The sequence below is a fragment of the Poecilia reticulata genome, chromosome 8 (genome assembly GCF_904066995.2).
Source record: "Poecilia reticulata chromosome 8, P_reticulata-male-v2, whole genome shotgun sequence".
Classification (NCBI taxonomy): Eukaryota; Metazoa; Chordata; class Actinopteri; order Cyprinodontiformes; family Poeciliidae; genus Poecilia; species Poecilia reticulata.
Window position 1 is genome coordinate 5,845,299 of NC_088837.1, and position 23,760 is coordinate 5,869,058.

A 23,760-nucleotide genomic window follows, 5' to 3' on the forward strand; every position below is an offset into this window, starting at 1 on the left:
AAAACAACTCAAAACCACTCGTATTCATTTTTTTCACTCTGTTGGCAACGCTACACACCGACCTGTTGCCACAGCAACAGACTGACTACCGCTCCACTAGTGTTTCAGGATTCAACACCAAAAAACATGTAAACATTTCCCACACAAAGAACAAAACATGACAGTATTATGTTTTCATGCTTGATGTATATTTTGCAAATATTAATAAATAATCATCTGAAAACAGCACTGGTTGAGTAACTAACACTTGCTACTGATAATCTGTCAGAGTTGGTGTGAGGGTCGCCTTTTTTGTTTTTAACTGAACCGAAACACCAAATTCCACAGCACATCTACATGTTAATCAAGTAATAGTCAAGCTAGCATAACTGACCTACTTCCTTCTCCCTCGCCATTTTTCTGCTACTTAAAACTTATTTCTGACCTTGTTATCTATTTATCGTAGTTTTGACTGCTAGTTGCAAAGCACTTTGTCCCTTTTTCTTTTATATATCACGTGTATATTAGATTATACCATCTTATGTTGATAACTTGGCAGCTAAAACCGATGGTAGCATCTGCAGTCACCACATCCTTTGGGTTAGCTTGGTTAGCTCTGTCTGTCTTTCTTGCAGCTTTTCCATATCAAACTATCTATTGACTTCCATTAATGAATAAAAAAACCCAAATATGATTGTTATAGGGTAAAAAAAAATTGTGAAAATATTTTAAGTCAGTTGTGGTTTTTGTTTTTTTGCTTTATACAACTGTAGTGTACAATAAAGTTTTTTGAGGATCAATCAAGATCTCAGCCTAAATCAACAGAGCTCCTCTTCCTGTGTTCTCTGCGATCCGACTTGTGTTGTGTGGATAGTTTCACACCGAAATTAGAAGCAAACCCAGACGGTGACCCAGACGTTGCACCAAAGTTTCTAACTTGGATTCTCATCAGTTATTCTAGCGGTGCGTATCAGCAGAGTGGCTCCTCCTCGCTGCTCCCTGTTCCCGTCGAGGATGTGAACGGCGGTTCAGACGTAGTTCTGTTGAGCTTTTTTTTAAATTTTTTATTTTACTGTGCTTGTTTTTTTGTCTCTCTGCTTCTTCTATTTGACACCTCTTTCCTCCCACGTCGAAGCAGCTTCCTGCAGCTCAGACCCACCTTGTTGGAAAAGCTTTTTTTTGGTTGCTTTTTTTGAGAGAGAGCCGGGTTTGAATGTGACCACTCTGCGTTTGAGGTGCTCGCTGACCTTTAACCCAGATTAGCATCAACTCGCTTAAGCCCGAAGCCCTCAATGGAGGCGAGGCGGAATGAGATGAGCTGCGATAACAAAGTTTACATCCAGTAAGTGCTTCTGAAATCCCTTTTATAGTGTTTAAAAAAAAAAGCAAACAAACAACTTTCACACAAATAATCCCTCAATGGGATTAAAAACCTGCTGTGCTACTTCACAGACCACAGCGAAAACGATGAGGAAAATGCTCTTGATTTATTTTAGAATTAATATATCTCTTTTGGGAAAGGAAGTTCATGGTTTTCCCTTGTGACGCTTCACCTTTAATGCTCCGCTAATCTGGAACTAACTTCCAGAATACTGCAAAACTGCCGAAACATTGACATAGTTTGAATCAAGACATAAAACTCACCTGTTTAGAGTCGCCTTTGATGAGTAGAAAATGGGACATTGATCAACATATTTGACGCATGTTGGCGATTTTGATGAAAATGTGACATTTGTTGCTTGTTTTACAGTCGGTGACTTTATGTTGTAAATCACTTTGAACTGCCTCGCGTCTGAAATGTGTTGAACAAATAAACTCAACTAGACCCATGTGTGATTTTTCATGTGGACGTTGTGTGTGTGTAAAGTCAAATCTAGAGGCCGAACCCGGGACTTTCAGACTGCGACACGGACACAATGAGGCTTTAAACCGAGCAAACCCGTTCACACACACACACACACACCCCTACACACACACACATGCTTCTGCTGTGGCTTATTGATTAAATTAAAGTTCAAGGACAAATAGCTGCAATCAGCCACAGCAACAATTGTGGACAGCCCTTAAATAAGAATAAAAGGAAGCGTGCTGCTAGTTTGCTTTTTTGAAACGGAGTCTGCTTCTCTCTAATTACCCTGCAGATGAACATTTAAATCAGCAACTCAAATTAGCTTTAAAGGTCACCGTGTAACAACAAAAAACAGAAAGGAAAAAAAAAAGCTCATCGATTTTTCTTGAAACTCGCTTCGCTCTTGAAGAACAACGTACGTCACCTTATTTGGTGCAGCCATTACGGTAAATGAACAAACTAATTCCTTTTTTTTTTTTTTCTTTGATTCTACAGAAAATCCCCTCTGTCCTCACTTTATTACCCACAACCCTGCCGGGTTTGATTGGCAGAAAGCGCCGATGCCGAGTGTTTAAATGATTCGGATTTGCTGAGTGGAGGCTTTTCCAGAGAGCGTGTCAATTAAATCGGCTGAAACCGGGCCGGACTGGAGTGATTTAAGCGGCTGTTGATTGAAATGATTTGAGCGGCGAGTCCAGTTTTTAATGTGCCGTCTTGAATTAAATTCAATCGCACTCCGAAGTTGTAATTATCAATCCTGCCGCGCGATCCAAAGCCAATTTAGAAAAGCAGCCTTTCATCAAAAGACAAAAAAAAAAAAATGATATAGCTGGCATTTAATAACTTACTGGCGTGGCGATAAATCCCATCAGATCAGGAGCTTCGGAGATGCAGATTGGCTCTTTCCGAGCAGGTTGATGGCTGCGTGAAGAGACGAGAAGTCCTACCTCAGCGCAGGGAGCCGTAGTTAAAACAGAAAAAACATGTTCATGGCCAAAATATGTCACTCAAAGGCACAATAATACTCAGTTATTTAGAGCATCCTGTCCATTTCCTGGTGAGAACCAGAGAAAACCCAGCGGCGCATTAAAACTCGGACAGAGAAATGCTACAGCAGGTAATAAACACCGGGTCATTCTCGCCGTGACCGACTGGCAGTCGAGACAAACGACCTCAGAGCTGAGGAAAACAAAAAACTCTAAAGGTGAAGGAGGAAAATGTGGAAAATCCCACAGTCACCATTTGTCATTTTAATTGAATTTATTTCTTGCAGCTTTGGTCAGCATCCTTTTTCTGTGAAACATTCTCGGCTCTCTTGCTCAGCATGTGGGCTGTGCAGCCAAATTGTGTGATCACAGTTTGGGAAAGTAAAGCTTCCTGAGTTGTGCTGTGTCGCCTCAACTTAGACACAAAGTAGTGCCTAATTGGAAAACGTGGTTATCACATCCTCCCAGCAAACCAAATCTGAAATGTTGCAGTCTGATGCCCTGAAATAAAATCCAAATGGAAGGTTTCCTCCAGTGTATTATAAGCCTGGCAGGCCACCAGGCTTTACTTGCGCCCCACCAGGCTGAACGTTGTTTATTTATGTGTTATAGTTTTTTTTTTTTCTTAATACACCAGTGACAGGGACTGAAAAGAAACAGTCACAGCATAAATCAACAGTTGTAAAAACCAGTAACAGGACGTGACGTTTTGTTCCAGAGTTAAAAATGTTCTCTAATAATTAGTTTATTGACCTTTGAGAGGACATACTTGAGTTGTTCTGCCATTTTTATGCCATCGGTCAACAATGGCCTACTGTATGCTGAGGTCAGTTTGAGTTTTTTGCGCTGAACCGTGTTCTCTCTGCATGTTGCCCCTCAACAATGTGGCCAGTAATGGGCCGAGGGGTCCAAAAGAAAAGCTTCGAGCTTCACTATTATTTACGGACTATTTACAGAGAGGAAAACCGCATGAAAGCACGCTGTGCCGAGGGAGACCGTCCATTATTTATCAACACTCTGTATGTCAGCTGAATACACCACTTACTCAATAGCTCTCTTGGCTCCATCTGTCAATAAACGCAAACACACACACACACACACACACACACGTGTGCTGATGCTGTGTCTTACCGGATACTGCCCATTGTTCTCGGACCCTCTCATAACAATCGCCACGGGGACCGAGGTGCTGTTTGCGTGTCCTCAATCACTCCTCCATAGTGATTTTTTTGTTTTCTTGTCTGTGCATTTCTGCGACTCGCCTGAATTATTCAAAGTTTTTTTTTCTTAAGGTTTGCTTCCTCTTATGTCCCCCAAAAACCCATCAGGATGAGGAGGGTGGTCTCTTACGATGGGAGCTCTGCGTTTTCTCTGAGAGGTTGTGGAATCACTCCACGCAAAAATGTTTGGGGGTGAATTATTGAAAGCCTTCACAAAGCGAACAAAGAGTCTGGTAATCTGTTCAGGACCTTGAGACTTACCGTCGCTGGCTTAAAACCCTTGGTTGATCTCCTGGGGATTAACAGCTATTGATTGAGTTAATATGAAGTTGATTGATCTTATCGATCGTCTAATGATTAATTGAAAAGCAGCCATTTTCTGAATTACTTGAATTTTCTCGTGTCAAGAGCTTTGAGCGTCTTTCCGTAAAGTGAAGGGCTAAAGTTTTGACAACACTGAATTTAAAAAACATAATTAAATTTTAACATTATTTTGTGTTGGCTGTATTAAGTACTGACTTAATAAACAGAAAGTTGTTGGTTTTCTCACATTATTAAACTTGGACGTGTTCATAAAACAAATATAACGAAACAAGATGAAAAGATATGTGAAACACTTTATTCCTCATGGCACAATGTTTTACTTCATCTTACATTTTTTCTGCATTTTACTAACCACCGTTTTTACCTTCGTAGTAAATCAGTCATTTTTGCATGGATCGCTGAAGATGAACAAAAAATGAAGAGTAAATTTCTGCAAAAAATCTTGGAAATTTCCTAGGAAAAAAAGGACATTTCTGAGTTTGAAAAGTTTACTCCAATTTTGAGAAGTTTTCTGAAAAGAATTAACTTAGAAATTTGCGAGATTCAAAAGTCAAAACATTTTCTAAGATTATCCTTTTGCAGGAAATTGTACTCCATTTTTATCTACAATGGCTCTAATATGCCTTTGTAAAAACCCGTCATGGAGCTCGACTGAGTGACATCAAGGTAAAACTTAAGGAGGTTGCATTTTGCAAACACCAGTTCATTTTGCATTCCACACTGTTTGCACCGTTTTTTCTTTCCGTTCTGGTATGGCCCCACCATCTTTATTCCTGTATCAACTGGCTCCAATTCAAGGTGACCAACAGCATTCTGTGCTGGATGGCGCCAAACTACAGCGCTAAAAGAAGAACTAAAGCGGAAGGTATAAGCTACTCAATTGGAACTAATTTTAATCGAACAAACTATTTAGTCTGTTGGGTTTTTTGTTTTTTTTACAGGCAGAATCTGTTCCTCCACCAGGCAGCTTTGAGCCTCAAAACAGTCTGCCCCACCACCATTCATCACAGCCTTCTCTCTCTTCCTCTTCCTTTTGACTCCTAATATCAGTCCTCGTGAACTCTGGCCTCCTGCTGACAGTGCTGAGCCAGCGCCCGGGCTCTAAGCTACTGCTCAGCTGCTCTCTGTATCGTTGTCATTTATCTAAATCCTAGAAATCAATTACGTCGCTTCCAGGTGCCAGGGTGAGTTTTTTAATTTTCTCCCAGGCTCCTCGGGGCCTGGCACAGGCAACTCTCCTGGCACCAAGTCGTCTTATAGATTAGCCACCAGAAGACAGTTCTCAGGCTTTGCTTGTGTTAACGATTAGCTGTTGCGCAGGTTTGTGCCCCGGTAGAATAACCTCTGTTAAATATGCTAAATATGTCACTATGTTTTTATTGTTTTGCTTTCTTATTTCACACCACTTGATGTTTTTCACAATTTCTGATGTTACAGCTCCAAAACGTCAACGTACAATACTGAGATCCTGAGTGACAGACCTGCACAAAGTACTGCATAATTGTGAATGCTGCTGCATCCGATGCCCCTAAATGAAATCCAGTGTAACTAAACTATTTACAGGCCTGTAATATTCTCTAATACAAAAAAATTGATGAAATATAGAGTTCAGACATGACATGAAAGTGAGGAAGTAAAGGGATTAAAGTGGATGTTGGTGTTTTATTAAGTTTTGTCTGGTATTTACTGAGGAAGCTGAATCTGGAAACGTTGGCAGTCCTCTGATAATAATCTACGACCTTAAAAAAAAAAAATGCAGAGTCAGTTGTTTTAGTAATGTTAGCCATGCAAACTGCATAAATTCTACTAATCCTTAAAGTAAGATTAGTAGGTGGTTAAAATGTGAGCTCTGTGATTATTTTCTTTGTTTTAGAATAAGAGTTATCTTCAATATATTAATTGCATAGATTTATTTAATCCACTAAAAATTTTAAGGCAATTAAAGCACTTTTTTTTAATGCTAGGCCGGAAACTTTGTATTGTTTCTGATACGCCTGTAAATCTGACGCACGACATCTGCTAACAGCAGCAGGCGACAAAGCTGCTTCTTTTAGCGTAATAGGTGTTCATTTTTGTTTTAAAAAAGACGATCTGATTGAACGCTTCTACGCTAAAAGGAGTTACCCCATCACCGAAGCCATTCAAGCCTTAAATAGTATCTAAACAGACGTCCACAGTCCACTTTTCTACAGACGTATTTATTTAAGATGTTTCATTAAGGATCAGGAGTTAATGGAAAAGCCGAAACTGAATGGGTTTCACTTTTCATCAGTCTGATCAATCCAAATAACAAATTGAAAACAATAAATACCTTCAGATGTCGGTTTATTTGATAATTGTGCAGTAATAAAGGTTTTTCAAATTGGAAATGTTACTTATTTTGTCAATCAATTGTTCTCAATTAAAGTTTCGTGTGAATAATTACAAACCCGGCAATTAACTTGATAAAGTATTTTAATTGAGTCCCAACACTAACATAGACTGACAAGGATCAATCTGAGGTTGTCCCAGTGCCAAGAAAATGTATAAAAAAATAAAATACACATTTGATAAATGGTGTGTCTGCTCTCACCACAGGCCATTTTAAACGGCGCCTTTCTGCTAGCAACTCTTCTAGGTTTTTAACAGTTTTGTTGACCCACAACAACTGTGACGTGTCAGTGAAGGAAGCTCCTTTTAAAACATTTATTTGACCATTTGTACTCAAAACCACATCAGTTTTCAATTATCCCAGAACATAAATGGAAGAAGAACAAACGAGTACGAAGCTCTTTCAAAGCCGATTTAGTCTGGAGTCACTTTGTCTGTCAGTGTGGGAAGCAACAGGCCGACCATGTCAAACTTCCAATTTAGCCAAACTGCTTTTTTGGGGCGGGGGTTTCTGCCAACATGCTCCCATTTGTCACAAATCACCACCAACTTAGCAGGGTGGCAAGCTGTGACGTGCTGCTGCGAGGAGGATTAAGATGATGCCATTTTTTTAATATTAAGAAAATAAAGACACGGCAGAGGTGTGAGAAAGGTGTCAGGATCCCACACATTGTTGCTACAGAATGCATATCCGACTGTGAAAGTGTGAGAGCTCCGTTTGCAGAATAAACATTGGGAGGCCCAGCATGTGTAAAAAAAAAAAGGAAAAAAGAAAGAGATTTCACACCCTGTTTGTCTCCTTTTCTTCTCCTTTCCTTCACTCCTTTCATCCTTTCTCTAAAAATAGCTCCTTTTGATAGTTTTTTTCCCTTTCCTCGCTCCTCCTCTGTTGCCTGCCAATTTGGTTGCATTTTTATCAAGCATATTTTTTCTGACAGGCCATTTTAAAGATTGCATCTCCGTTTTGGAGCGACTCGTGGCCACTCCTGAGACGGACCCCCAACCCTGCCCGGTCCGGCCTGGTCCGGCCCTGCTCTGCCGGGGTCATTTTCACAACCTGTGAAACGATTTCAGTTACCAGCAGCGCTAACAAGCTTTGCTAGGCGAGCTGGTATCTGAACATGATTGTTTAGATGGCTGAAGGCTAATCTGCGCCACATGACAGTGAGCCTTTGAGCTCTCTCTCTGTCTCTCCTCTCTCAGTGGGTCTCTGTGTTCCTGTACTCCTAACACACAGCTGACACCTTGTAATCTATTGACATGGCCGGACTGGGCTTGAATATCTGAGAGGTGATAAGCCCAACCGGGTCTGCACTCCGAGTTGTTTTGTTATCTCTGTGGAAAGATAGCCGTGGAATCCGCTAGCAGGTTAGAAGAAAAACATGGAAGAGGAAAGCTTTGCTGCCTTGTATTAAATATCCAGATGTATTTAGTGTTGCGATTTTGTCTCACTGATTTTATTTTACATTATCTTGAAGGGATAGTTGATATTGTTCAGGTTTGGTTGTATGGCGTTTTCATCGACCACATAATTTTTTAATCAAATGTTTTTGTGTTAGTTTGAGGTATTTTGCAAAACTGCAACAGAAACACTTTTTTCGTGCGACAATAGTCACACGATCAACAACTGGATGTTGTTACTGGTGGAAACCACAAAAAAGATGATGACAGGAAGTGGTAGGATGATGTTTTACCACACCAACAAACTAATTTACGTGCGAGTTTTAATTACATTTATTATTTAACGGAAACACAGGAATTGCGAAATTTTCTATTTCCGACATTAGTGAAATATCGGGAAACGTGGCTAGCATCTGAACTTTAGCATGCAACAGTCTGAGTCAAAATAAGATTAGCTCTCACCGGAGAGTTTGTCAAAATGAAAACGGTTCCAAAGCAGATTTCTACCAATCTTACAAGAAGCTAGATCTAAAATTACACAGCAGTTTGTAATTGACAAATCTTTTTTTTTTTTATGTTAAAGTCATAGTTGTTCATCAGCCCTTAAAATTACATCGTTACACTGAGCGGCTCCAGTGTTTGTTGTTGTTTATAGAAAAGAAAATCAAACTTTTCTTCCCAAGTCTGGGCTTGACATTTGCTACCAATAATAAAAGTAAGTTGCAGATTATCTTCTAGTAGGATATGCATAGAACAGGAGATAAGGAAAGAGCACAACCAAAATTAGCTCAACTCTTCAGTAGCAACTAACCTCTGCTCTCTGTTGTAGCTAATATACAGAGTTGCCGATAACTCCATCGAAGCCCATGTCAAAAAAAACAAACCGTCTCTTTAAGAAGATCAGCTGTGTTGAGCTGTTCCAGTTTGGTGCCCCAACAAAAGAGGAGGAGAATACAAAGAAACAAGTACAAACCCCTGACCCTCATAGGAAGAAGAAAGGAGAATTGTATGTGCCTGATGAAGCAGATGCAGAAGGCAGGTCAGGTTTCAAGCATACTCAGACTTAGTTTATATGTGAAATGCAAGGCGTTTTGTTTTGTATGCGCTTCACACACATCATGGGCAAATGCAGACCGTCCACTCCACCTCCCACCCCGTTCTTTCAGCTTGGCTTGAGAGTGGAGGTAATGGTGGAGGTGCCAGGCGAGGAACGGTGGCAGCCAGTGTGGTACCAGGAGATCATAGGAATTGTTAACGGAGCAAAACGGAGAGAAGCTCGCAGAGTGCGAATCTGTCAGCCCGGTCAGGTCGGCTCTTTGTCCGTTGTGAAGCAGCCGATGTTTATTCCGACCCAATCAGGGGTGAATTTTAAACTACTCTTAAGGGGGCAGCATTATTTGTTTCTCAGGCACATGGAGGCATTTTGTAGCACAATCAAGTAGCTATGTTAACCTACGTATATCAAATATGACTGGAAATAAATTTGACTTCATAATTTTGCGCCTTGAAATTGGGCCTCTGTCTCTTTAAAAACTCCTGATTTTTCTGAAGCTCTGCCTTCAGGAAGTCATCATAACATGGCTCCTCTGTTAACCCTTTAGCAACAGTTTTGACTGCGTTGCTCTGAGGAGGAGGTTGCATGATGCTAATTGTTGCTGGCTAGTCTGAAGGAGCCGAGTGGAGGAGGGCTGGTTTGTACGGCGGGAGCTCAGAGGCTTGAAGCTGCAGCTCAGAGGAGGAGCTTCACCTCAAAGGTCCAACCAGGCGGTTTGGAGAGCTGAATGGTTGCCATGGAGATTTAAGATTGCTCAAACATGCATGAAAGAATCAAGACGACACTGCAGGTGTGTTTTGATGTGGGAATAACATGATTATAATATGATGTAAAGCTCAAAAGAGACAATTTTACGTAATACTGCCCCTTTGAAGAGACAGTAATTATTCTGTATGTAAACTTATGATCCTGAAGACATTAATAAATCAGTGATTGACCTTCTTTCTCTCATTATTGTGGCATTTAGTAAATAGCAATATTTTTTATAATTCAAACTGACCTAAAACCAGACAAATTCGGTGCAGTTACCTTCAAATAGTGAGGAAAAGCATGTTTGTGTCTTTTTATGTAAACTTGTGGTTTGAGATGTGCTGTTTCTGTTTGGTGTTGCCTTGCTCGAGCCTTGATTGCACTTGTGCAACTCAAGCCTATAATTATCCAAATCCCTGTCAAGAGAAAACTGAATTTAACTCCCACCATATTCTCAAGGTAATTAAAGTTCATTACTTTGTTTTCTTCTTTATGGATCTGGTCTCAGCTTTGTGCTTTTCCGTAGAAGAGCAGAAAACGGCAAATCCATCCAGGGAGGGTTCAGTGTTTTAACCTTATATGCATCAGCTTGAGAAAAGTACTTTTTTAACTACAAATTCTTGCAAAAACTGTTCGTAGTTACATTTTTGTTTGTTGACGTTACAACCACAAAGTTTCATGTATTTTATTGAAACTGGATGTGGCAGAACAACACAAAGTACCATTTTATATGTAAAAATGGTTATAAATATTTTCACAATCAGTCACAAATAATCTCAAGGACATTGGTTCTTTTCAGAGTGGACAGAAACCATACGCGGAGTACCACAAGGTTCAGTTCTGGACCCCCTCCTATTTAACATCCAGAGGTACAGGCTCCCGCTAGCTCAGGTTATAATGAGTAATGCAGATGATATACAGCTCTACATTGCAGGTGACTCTGAACCCATCAAAGCCCCGAATAAATGTTTAGAACAGATAAATGTGTAGATGTGCCAAAACTTTCTCCAGTTGAACAGAAACAAAATTGAAGTTGTTATTTTTGGACGTAAAGAGGAGCGATCTAGAGTTATAGACCTAGAGTCAATGCACAGCTTCAGTTATTACAACTAAAACCCAGCGATCAGCCCGAAACCTGGGAGTAGTGATGGACTCTGACCTGAACCTTCAGAGCCACATTAAGACAGTTACAAAGTCGGCCTTCTATCATCTGAAGAACATCTCCAGGATTAGAGGACTTATGTCTCAGCGCGATCTAGAGAAACTCATCCATGCGTTTATCTTCAGTCGTATTGATTACTGCAACAGCGTCTATACAGGTCTGACTAATAAATCAGTCCTCCAGCTGCAGCTGATCCAGATGCTGCTGCTGGAGTCCTGACTAAAACCAGGAAGATAGAGCACATAACACCAGTTTTAAAGTCCCTACACTGGCTCCCTGTAGCTCAAAGAATAGACTTTAAAATACTGTTGTTAGTTTATAAATCATTGAATGTCTTAGTACCAAATGCATTAAAGATCTGCTGTTGTCATAGCAACCTTCCAGAACCTCTCAGGTCCTCTGGTTCTGCTCTGCATCCACCAGATCCAGAACCAAACATGGAGAAGCAGCATTCAGCTTCCATGCACCACAAATCTGGAACAAACTATCGAGGATAAACTCCGCCTTTAGGAGTTGCCTTTGACTCATAATCACTGGATCATTGATCAATATATTTGATTTTCTTGACCATTTTGATGATATTTGACAAAATGTGATGTTTGGTTACTGTGTTAAGTGTTTAAAGTGCAAAGCACTTTGAAATGCCTCGCTGCTTTACAAATAAACCTGATATAAATGAGATTTTGTTGTTGTAAAGTGTCAAATACTTTTGCGAGGTTCTATAGAAACTTTACTCTTAGTGTGGTTATGAGGAAACCCTTGTAATCACTGGGCTATTGTCTGTCCCTCTCTGTGTACAGCACTCCGTCCCTCACTCGTTTGGTGACCTTGCAAGTCTTTCAGTAATCAGTCTGCTTTTTTCTGCTCCTGTTTTATCGCCATCCAAGGCCAGCCTCTCTGTTGTAGGTGTACAGATAAAAGAGAACAGACAGGAGGAGGGTTTGTGGGGGTTAGAGTTGTGTGAGGTCAGTCCTCTCTGCCTCCTCTGAACGTGAATTTATTGCTAAAATAAAAGCTTCACGACCTCAAACTGCTTCCCGCACATCAGCATAACGCTTCTCTAACTTATCAGGTGACAATATTTTAAGAGCTCCGTCGCAAAACTTTGCGAGGACGCGCGCATGCCGCTGTGTTAACGGTGACCTCCCCTTGTGCCGCAGGGTCCCAGCGGAGCTGACGAGGTGCCGTGTCCCGACCCGATCCCGTCCCAGCAGCCCAGGGCCCAGCACAGCTTCGTCCAGGAGCACTTCCAGGCTCAGTACAAGTGAGTTTTGTCCTCTACTCCAAGCACACCACCATCACATCTGCTTCGAATAAATCCTGCGACACGGCAACAAAGGAACAGCGGGGTTCTTACGGCTACCCGGTGATTTCCCCCATGAAGAGCGTGGGCGTATGAAGCACTTGTTGATGGATTTTTTTATTTTTTTATTTTTTTTATTGTCCGAGAGTGGCTCGGTTGTTTGGTACATCATGTGTTTGATTTTCTCCTAGAAGATTTGTGTGCTCTGTATTTAACCAGCTCAGAGACGGGTGTCTTTTATTGTGCCTGAACCAAAATGCCAGCAACTCCCCCAACGTACGAACCTGTTATTTGATTTGAGTTATGTTTTCCATACAGTATTTAGTGCTGTTGTGTTTTTCAGATTGTCTAAATGTCAACTCAGAGGTCATACCTTATAAAGCTACTGCACACAGGCAAGGTTCACATTGTTGCAACTTTTAAAGGGATAGCTTGGATTTTTTTTTAAAGAGGTTAAAATACTATGTGTGGTTAGTATTTTATACTTTTTTGTTTAAGTCGTCAGCTTAGTTAGAGAATTTCTGGTGCTTCATTATTATTACTAAACATAGTGAGATTTGGTTCGGTAATGCACACATCAGAGGAGGCACTGAAATCCCACATTATAAAATATGAATCAATAAAACACGCACTGTAAAATATTTGAATGCACACTATTGGTAAGGATTTATCCTGCTGATGTTAGCTAGTTGCTGCACTGACAAACATCACATCTCTGGTAGCTTCACAACAACACATGCCAGGAGTAACAGATGGGATTATAAATATCCAAACTATTAGTTTGGTCTGTATTCAAGTCATTTGCGCTTTTCTTTTTTTCATTTAATTTTATTTAATCTTTTCAAACTGTAAATCGACATGCTGAACCCATGTGGTCAACCCAGCCCTTATCAGCTTATTTTTCTTTTTAGCTATCTATTTTTTGAGTTACAAAATTATAGCCATGGAAATACACAAATTTTGCATACAGTTCATTTGATCCTATATTGTTTGACTATTTCAAAAATGAAACTTTCTGGTACTTGATCAAACCAAAGTACGTTTGATTTTGCACCAGTGTCACGTTTTTCCACTGGAAGAATGACGTTCCCAAACACCAAATCTGGTTCTAATGGGCACTGTGGAGCACCCGGTTCTTCAACATGAACCATGACGTCACCCATCACGTCACCCAATGGGTCGGTCAAACCGAAGACAAAGAAACAACAAGGATTGCAGCAAACAGGGCCCACAGACACATTCATGGCGTCCTCCATCTTGTTCCTAGACTTTTCTTCCAGGTTGTGTCATCAACGGCCCCTGTTGATGACAAAATATTGGTTCCCAAAATGGATGGAAACAGGCATCATCTCTTTACGAAACAAGAATCAATGGTTGTCAAAGAGGATAAGAAACGTCCCCCTGGTCAGTACCTCACACACAGCAGCTAAGAAAGATTCTAGCATCCTGCTCCACTCCAAACTGCTACATCCGACTTTTCTACGTATTAAAATGACCCAAACTACAAAACTACAACGTGACAAAGTGCCGTTATGTGAGTCTCTCCTAGGCGAGAAGAATTGTATTCATACCAGTAACTCTCTGGTGTGCCTTTACTTGTGCTGAAATAATTAGCATACTTAACTGTGCCAGTGGCCAAGTTTTTTTTTTTAATGTTTTCATAATAGTCTGTTAATGTCTCTGTAATTCATTTCATAGGGAGATTTTCTGTAATCAGCTGTCGTAATCACAAATGCATTTAGCTGTAAACCAGAAAAGGTTATCAGCACACAGCTGGAGGTCCTCGTGGCTTCCATTAGTCAGAGATCGAGGAGATAAAAATAAAGCAGTTATTATTAGACACTGTGTGCATCTGTTGGATGGGGATTTTTGAGCTTTTGTCTGAATGCTTGGTCTGGAACGTTCACTTTTCTTTTCACTTTTATTATTGGATCACATACAAAAGTCTACATACCTCATGTAAAGAAAAACATCAAAGTCCAACTTTCATATGGCGTATATTCTGCACAATTTCACTGGTAAACAAATAATAAAAATCCAAGTTGCACAGCGTTGAACTCATACTTAGATTAAACACCTTCTATTTAATTTCAGCATTTATTCTTTACTGGGAGTTTATCGGCTTTCCACGTCTTCACTTGGCCATATTTCCCCCACTCTGCCTGGTAAAAGATTAGTTGTTAAGAGATTATTGTGCAGAGAAGGGTTCAGACATTTCATGTGTTTGGTTGAGCTGCGTTCCCTTCAAGTTCATTACGTAAAAAACATTTTTTATCTCCACAACACTGACCACATGATATGCACAGTGGTGGGCGCCACTAGCTAAACAGTTAGCTGTGCTAACCCTAAAGCACTAAACACAAATTAGTTCTGCTAACAAGCTACACCAACACGGTATTTAAGGGAAGCTAAACCGCTACCGACCATGTGTCAATGACTCAACACTTGCTGCAACGCAGTGTATCGCCCTCAACAGGGTCAAATTGGTCATTACAAATGCACTTGTTTGTGTTTCAGGAAGTCATTCTTAGGAACAGACCTTTCACTCATGCTTTTAGTTTTATATTTGTTGAGCTAATTTAGCTAAATGACGACGATAAATTAGCGCTTTAGAATTTATTTGGAAAAATTTCTTTATGGAAAGGTAAGCTAAACGTTTTCAAAGTTAGCTGAAGCGCTAAATGAAAAATCAGCTCCTCTATTAGCACATTAGCGGATTAGCCGATGTGTATTTACCACCTTATGCGGACAATGCTTTTTTACACTTATCTCCTGACTGACACTTTTGTACAGTGAGATTATTGTACAACAACTTGTTGTCATTTACATATTTCTAATGTCTATTTTTGTTATTTCCGTTTTCTTGTCATCATGACGTGTGCTGATGCCTTTCTTGGTCACACTTGTGAAAGAAATCTTGATCTCAACTGGGTTTTTATCATTAGGGTTTTAATAAAATTAAAAATGTTGACCCGTCCAATGAAGACAGCTGAACTTCACTTCAACTTCATTAGGTTCTCCATAAATCAGAACTGTTATGTACCCAGAAACACAATATGCTGAAATCGAATCAAAATTTGCTTCCGAAAATTATTTGTCTCAGGGTGATGTGCACACTTACGCAACCAGGTTACTTCAGATGTGTTTTTGTTTTCCAGTCGCATGCTATCTATGCCAGATATAAAAGGTAGAAAATGTTCTAAGCAGTCACATTTCTTTACCTCAAAAACCTTACACAGCCCTTTGAGAGGCGCTGTCGGTGACATCTTTCTTAGATTGCTGACAAGTCATACCGCTAAACAGTTTATCCAATAAACCGTTCAAAAAGCTGACCAATTACGACAACGTTGGATCTGATCTGACGGAGGTTTGGAGCCGTTCTACGCAGAGCAGCTAATGTCCCTGCTTGTCTGCGCCGCCTTCCATCTGCTAATTCCTCTGGAAATTGACAGCTCTGTGTGACTACCAGTAATACATCTGTTGGAGCGCGGCTCTTAATTGCCAACCTCGCTGTCAAATGTTTCAGCGGTGACACGTCGGGGTGTGTCTTACACAGCAACAAGCACAATTAGCAGGCTTGCAGGCGAAATCTGCGCCTCCCGTCTCCCACTCAAACACCGTCCCAGCCAAGGAGAGTGGGTGAGGTGGTGCAGAGAGAAGAGTCAGAGTCTGTTTTTAAGAATAGAACAACAAAACAAAAAACCTGCAGACAACATGTATCGAGCAGGGTGGAAACAAATACCAGTAATCACCAGGAATCGACTCGGATCAAACACTCCTTGACTTGTGTCCCGCTTTCCTCCCGCTTGTGTAACGTTTCTCCATGCAGTGTCCAGCATGAGGCAATGTCTGGAGTTGACGGAGTGGAGATTTATTCCAGTAATAGCCCAGTTTGTCCAGTGTACAGTCATCGCAGCCATTAAACATGCCCAAACATGTCAAATCACAGCCAGAGCCAGAGGAGCCAAGCGATATTTCATCTTAATTTGTTTTATGCCGTCATAATATGGACCAGGTCATATTGGATACATTTTTTTAGATTTACGATTCATTTGGTGAAATATGTTGATTCAAAATGTAAATACTTTCTGTCAACACTTATGTATTTATGTATGTATTTATACCCCTTGAGAGAAGTGCTCTGGGCAAATTAGACCAAATTAACCTATTAGGCCAACATGAAACACACTTATGCTACAATGGGCGATTCAGATCGAAGAAGACATGAGATCAACTTAGTTTTCCGTAAAATGCAAATAAAAATGGAGTAGCGCCAGATTCTACCGGTTGTAGGATTTCTCTGTCGTCGTTGGCAAAAGATGACAAGCCACTTCTCCCACGTTTTTTGGTTGTATTTACCCAGAATGTCCTGCTCTATTGGATGTTTCTGGTCTCCGATCCACTTGGGATTCACATATGCCTTTCAAAGCACTACAGCCGAACTGAGAATAGGTTTGTAGACGGAGCAGAGTTTGCTTTTTTGGTCTGCATCAGAGTTCGATTGCGTGTTCACACCTCCCCAAGCGAACCAGACTTTCTCGGCAAGCAAACTAGATTTCAATTAAAGTGGACTAAACAGTGCTGGTGTGAATGCATCCTAACACTCCACATCTCTCTGAATGCAGCAACCCCATGGTGAAGCATGGTGGTGAAAAATTTCAAGAGCTATGTGATTACTTTCACAAGGCACTCTACATGTGATCCTCTTTAGCTTTTTAATGTCGAATCTTAAGACATGTTTTAAAGATGGAAGTCTTTCATTCAGCAGGTCGACTCGACATATTTGAGCTTTGTCAATTGTACACAGTCATATGAAAGTGTCAGTCATGCGGTGCTCGCTGCGATGAAGCCAGGCGATGGGCAGCCAAGTGTTTCAGATTACAGACACGCCGCAGCTTTAGTGCAGCTCGTCTTACTCCTGTGGAACTTTTCCCTGAAATGCCCTCCGCCGTTTCCTTCAAATCAGTCAAATATTGTTGTTCTCCTCACAAATAGGTTGTATTTATTTACCTCGTTTGTAGGCTATGAGTATTTTTATTCGGTTTACGTCTTGAGCACAAATTACCAAAGCAAATAAAGACCTTTTTCTTTTTTTTTTTTTACTCCCGCTGCTGAAATAAGTGAATGAATACGTGTAAACGGTGCATTGTGCCGCTGAGTTCAAATCAGTGCCTCTGCAAAGCGTCAAGCTCGCAGTCTCTTCAGGATGGCTGCGTCTCAGACAGGGGGACGCGAACCTCTCAACCTTGGCACGCTTACTCCATTAGAGCATCGCTGGAATATCACCTCATCCGTTGGCGCTTTTCCCTTTTCTTCTCCTCTCTCTTTTGGCGTTTTAGAGCTGGACAGGGCACATCTATGTTTCAGTGGAGTCTGAGTGAGATTTGTATGCATGGAGGGCCGTCGCCCTAACTGTTTCCTGGCGAAAATAAGACATCCGTGGGGCAGCCGTTCTGCTCTGCCAAGAGGGTTAGATCCACTCAGAGCCCTTGTCAGCTGGGTTTGCTTGAATAGAGCTTTATTTACCTCCTCCCAATCTGCTCCCCTGTAAGCCTGTCAGAAGGAGAAAAACATTTGATCAAGTTATTTACGGTGTGTAAAGATCCACAAAGGCACACATTTCACGAAGCTCTCTTTGCTAATGCAAAATAAAACGAGGGATAGATTGTTGAATTATTTTATGTACTATCTGATTGTGTATATTTTTACTATCAATGTACACTGATGGGGAAAAAAACACATCTGAGAAATGAAGTGAATTTCCACTTCAAGATACCAAGATTTTCGAAAACTCTCTTAAAACCAAAAATCTGTCAATCCTCCTGTATGAGTATTTTGGTTGACATCACAAGAGGCAAAGGATTTGAGCGAAGCAGCTGCCATTTGTAAACACCATGGCAAATTTTTCAAAGTCAAACCTCACCGGTTCTAAGTAGAGTTTGTGTCCGGCGACACCGAGGTAACGATAAACAGAGCTGCGGACAACGAACTGGATGTAAACAGAGACTTGACGATGATCGTCCTTACTGGTACTTATCGCTTTAAAGTCATGTGTGGTGAAGATATTATACATTAAGCTGCATTTTGGATTATAAACCAACCAGACTTACAATGACAAATCAGTCTCATGACCTCTAAATCAGTATAAAAGATTAATTTTTGACATTAACAATGGCATATTAACGTCACATGTTTAAAACAGAGTTTTTATAGGATTTATTTTGGAGGTAATTATATTTCAGTTTGAAGGAAAATCAGCTTTTCATTAATATTATTAATGGAGGATCCTTTAAATCACTCATGGTAAGATGTGCTCCTGACTCACCCTGCGGTTGCAACAAACGACAAAATGGAGCTAAAATATGCTAAACAAAAAGCTAAATGGGGCAGAAGTTACTATGCTTACTGAAATTATGGTCTTTAAAAACAATAGCAGTAAATTACACAATTCAGGTAGGATTTTTTTGATGTCCGATCTAAACTAAGTGGAGCCGTTTAATTACATTGTTCATATGTAACTATGGGAGACACAGTCAGTGTTTTATTTTTAATTTATTTTTTTGTCACTGCAGAGAAGAAGTTAGATATTAAATCCAACAGAACAGCCCATGTCAACATCCTTCACAAATTACCGGGTAAAAATATAATTAGATTTTTTTTTTTTTCCATTTTTAACGCAGTCAGTCAAAATGACGGATGACAAAAAAAGTCCATTGTGACCTCTTGCTGAAGCAAATCTGAAGAACAATGCTAATGCTAATGCTAATGCTACAATGTTCCAATATAGGCCGAAAACATAAGTTTGGGTAAATAGATGAGCAATGAAAATATTATGACATTGATTGAAAATCTAACATTTTCTAAGTGTACGTGGGTCTCTGACGTTTTAGTACTAAACATTAATCTGGCATGGACCTGACCATCTGTGATATTAAAAGAGCGCCTAAATTGGGTGAGACGGTTTCACAGAGTTAACTTTACGTTCTTTTTTTTTTTTTGATACTACTAATTAAATGCGACCACAATCAGAGCGGTTGGTGACCTCAAAGCGACCTGCATGCGTAGAAAAAGAATGTCAAGACGCTGTCGAAGCAGTGTTTATGAAAGCAATAGCGGACGATGCCATCTAAGAATAAAGTTTCATTAAATAGTTAAAGAAACATTCGAATGATGAGTTGGAACATTGAAAGGAGTGAAAAAATCTGTTCCTGAAGCCGGCGCCAGTTTTCTGAAGGATGCTTTTGTCTGGATGTACAGGAGGAAGTCCTCACAGGCAATCAAGTATTTCACTGGTTGTCCAGCAATTAAAAACCTCACAGATGACTGGAAGGAGAGCCGACTCTTCTCCTCACTTGAATGAAATTCTTTTGAGAGCTGCAAGGCTCTCTTCAGAGCTTGAAGCTGGAGCATAAGCTGGAGCATGGCTGTCTTTGAGCAGCTTTTTATTAGGTAGAAGAAGTTGCTCGACTGGATGGAGAGCATGTTTCTTTTTATATATACATTATTTTTAAAAATCAGTTGTTGCATGAAAATGTTGCAAACCTACTGTAATTTTTTTAAACCCTTTCATGCATGAATTATGATCCTTTGTGTCAGGATTTTTTTCCCCCAATTTTTAAATTTATTTTCTTAAGGCATTAAAAAAAAGGTAGAAAAAAATGTGTTTAAAAAAAAAGTTTTGTTATTTTTGTTTTAAGTGATCAATTGTAATTTTCTCCAAATGCAAAGTTTTTATTTGAAAAATACATCAGCCATATTGTTCTTTAGAGGTTATCTGATGTCACAATATTTTTTTTTTACCTGCAAGAGTCGTCTATAGTAGAAGGAGGGACGGGGTCGGTTGGCATGCTTTTTTGCCTGTTGGCCACATTGGATTTAACAAAAATTATTTCTTGCATTTGCAACTGATGGCCAGTAGTTGATGGTGTATTTTATGATGCATTAGTGTCCACTTCAGTGGTCTGTGTGCATTTATAACATAAAAATCCACAAGAAGCACAAGAAAATGGCTTTTAGATAGATGTCCACCATAGTGACCACTATGCATGACAGGCTTCATAACAAATGTCCTATAAAGAAGCTTCTCCCAGTTGTGCTCTCCAAACCAAATGATGTCCTGTCTTTCACTGTGATGTCCCAAACGTTTTTATTGTAGTCTCAATTCTCGCAACATACATTAATTACACTCTGTGTTATATTGCTGCCGGGTGGTTCCACACTCAGGCCTGTTCTCTCTTTATGTGCAGCATGGAGGGTCGTGCATCACATCACCCCACGGTTCCAGATTTATGCCACCATGATCCTAGTCTAGGAAGTGAAATGCAGGAGCAGAGGAAATGCATCACTCCCTTGTTGACTCCATTGATATATCACTTCCCAAATAGGTGACTGGGCTCCTGCTTTCAGTCCGACCACAGAGGCAAAATATATGGAGTCGGACCGCGTGAGCGGACGTCCCAGTCCCACAGTCGTTCCACTTCCAGTCATATTGTAACCCTGAGGAGTCATAAACTTCTTTTGCCAATTAAACAAACAAGAAGAAGAACAAATACGGAGAAAATAATAGAAATGTCCCTTATTGTCCCACATTGGGGAAATTCAGGTGTAACAGCAGCAAAGAAACAAGCAAATCTAAAGAATTATGCTAACGCTAATGCTACGCTATAATGTCTTTATATATATATATATATATATATATATATATATATATAGATAGATAGATAGATAAAAAACTTCATGGTTATTCCACAAAATATTGATTCCTGAACTCTTCCTGAGTTAAAACATTAGTTTTGTTGTTTCTAAATGAATATGAACTTGTTTTCTTTGCATTATTTGAGGTATGAAAGCACTGCATCTTTTCCATTATTTTGACCTCTTCACATTTTCTGCAAATAAATACAAAATCTTTGCTTGGAATTTCGGAGGCATGTTGTCAGTAGTTCATAGAATAAAAGAACAACGTTCTTTTTACTCAAACATAGACCTATGAAAGGTCACATGAGAGAAACTGATCAGTTTAAGTGGTCTCTTCATTTTTCCAGAGCTGTATTATATATCTATAAAAGAAACACAAGTTAGGAATAATATGCTGTGGAGTAAAGGCAGAATTATAGCATAATCTAAAATATTATACTTCAGTCCAAGGAATGTGCAACTGAGTAGGATATTTTTTAAATGGACATGTATTAGAGCAGGGGTGCTCAATACGTCGATCGTGATCGACCGGTCGATCGCGGAAAGGTTTTGAGTCGATCTCGGCAGCAGGTGACAAACTGATCGACACCAGGACGCTGAGTCCAGCACTTCTTCCTCTGCAGGCTTATCAAAAATATTCACTAAGATCCTAAACGTTTGTAGCTTCATAAAAAAAAAAATTATAAAAAGTCAACGAAACATTTTAAAATTAATAATCTCAGTAATTATTGTTTCAACAAGGTGTTGCGCAATTCAGTGCGTTTTGGTTCCATTAACAAAAAAAATGAAGAAAAAAAAAGGCGACTCAAAGACCGACTGATGAGCAGAGCAGGAGTTTAAATTAGCTACTCAACCACCGCTGTGTTCATGAGAGGCTTATTAATAATCGAGAAATAAATATCAAGCCTGGAAACCTGATATGTAACGGACTGAATGTTGTGTTTTTAATGTAATCTTTGCTCGGCTTAAGCGCAGGTGGTTGCCACGGCAACGGGTGTGCTTAAACGACAAAAAAAAAGAAAGAGAGAAAGGGGCGGGTGGGGAGAGATAAAGAGGGTAGTAGTAGTTTTGAGCTGATCGTCTTTTCGGATTGCTTTACCTTTGTTTACCTTTGCTGTGGCTCATTACACCTGCTGTTGTTTCTGAACGTTCAATAAATGACAAACTTGGACTAACGACTCGTTCGTTCGTGACTATACGTCACAACAAACATCAAATAGGACAAATATATCTAAGTTTTAACAAATTCTACCACGATAATTATGTGAAATTAAATTAATTATATCCCGACTTCAGAAGATTTGCCTTTACCCTTACTGGGCTCTTTGGTTCCTCCTGTATTTTCTCATATTGAGAAAAATCAAATTTCAGATCCACCATGACTGACTGACACCTGCTGGCGTCAGGTTTGCAACCAGCTTCTGACTGAGAAACTAGTAAGCTGCTCCCAGTGTCAGAATCTCACTGAGGAAGAAACTGGATTAGGTTTTCTGTCACTTTATTATTTCTGCTATAATTGATGTATATTCACATATAAAATAAGTCAATAGAGTTTAATTTGCTATTTTTATGTCTCTGTGTCATGAGGTAGATCTCAGGCAGCTGGTGAGAGAAAAAGTAGATCTTGGTCTCAAAAAGTTTGGGCACCCCTGTTTTAGAGTATTACAACAAAAGACTATTTACAATATATGAAAAATTAAAAACAGAGAAATGCAAATAGCACCAGGAATGTTTTTAAAAATCAGTAAAAACTATGCAAATACCAGCAGGAATCTAAACACTTATTGTTGGGATCAGTGAAGGTAATAGAGTCTAACAGCTGGGAGGAAGGATCTCCTATTACTCTCCTTTGTGCACCTCGGATGCAGCAGCTTCATACATGGGGGTTCTGATTAAATATTCTGCCTTGCAAAAGTGGTCAAAAACCCTTAAATATTTTCACGTTCAGAGCATTAATTGGGGTTTGGAGGTCAATTTTCCAAAGACTCCACCAGAAAGACGACCCTTAATTTCACTTTTAATATGTGTGAAGCTGGTAGTGACACACTGTTAAAGTTGTTTCTACAATGTGCTGACCCAGGAGTCTAACACTTGGGCATGACTTCACGTGAGGCCAAAAATTCACGACAATGATTGACGCCGTGTCGCCTATGTTGATATTTTATGTTATAAAAATTAAAAGTTGATTTTGTTTTTGTTTTTTTATGTTCACATCCCTTTAAGACACTGCTCTACATCTCCAGGTTATTCATTTTAGTTTGTGTTAATCTGTTACATAAAATCCAGATAAAAAAGACAAACAAACATTGATGTTTGTGGTTGTAACTTAAGAAAATATGGAAACAATGTGCTTTCTTTATTTCATGTCCAAAAAGTTTTACCACTTTTTTTGTACGGCTTGAAATTACTACCTGACTGTCATAAATCATTTAGCAGGTTATTTCTGGCGCTTTCATTCATTTCTGTGCGTTCAGATGTAAAGAGGGAAAGTTGCCTTCACTTCTCACAGAAAGTGATGCAACAAGATGGAAACCTTTTCTGCCCCCCCCATCCTCCCTTCGCCCCCCAGGGGGACAGCTTGTACTAATTCTGACCCCCCACCCCCCACCCCTCCGTTCACATCCATTGCCTCTGTGATTCATCAGCAGTTGCATCACTCATCGTT

General features: G+C 39.9%; 1 protein-coding gene across 1 annotated transcript in view; it reads left to right on the plus strand.

Annotated features, from left to right (window-relative positions):
• The window catches only part of usp43b (ubiquitin specific peptidase 43b), a 77,892-nt gene that overhangs the window by 21,259 nt on the left and 32,873 nt on the right, over window positions 1–23,760 (plus strand). Inside the window, exon 3 of the mRNA XM_008415457.3 lies at window positions 12,256–12,359. Coding sequence (XP_008413679.2) covers window positions 12,256–12,359 — 104 coding nt within the window. The remainder of the gene's footprint in view (window positions 1–12,255; window positions 12,360–23,760) is intronic.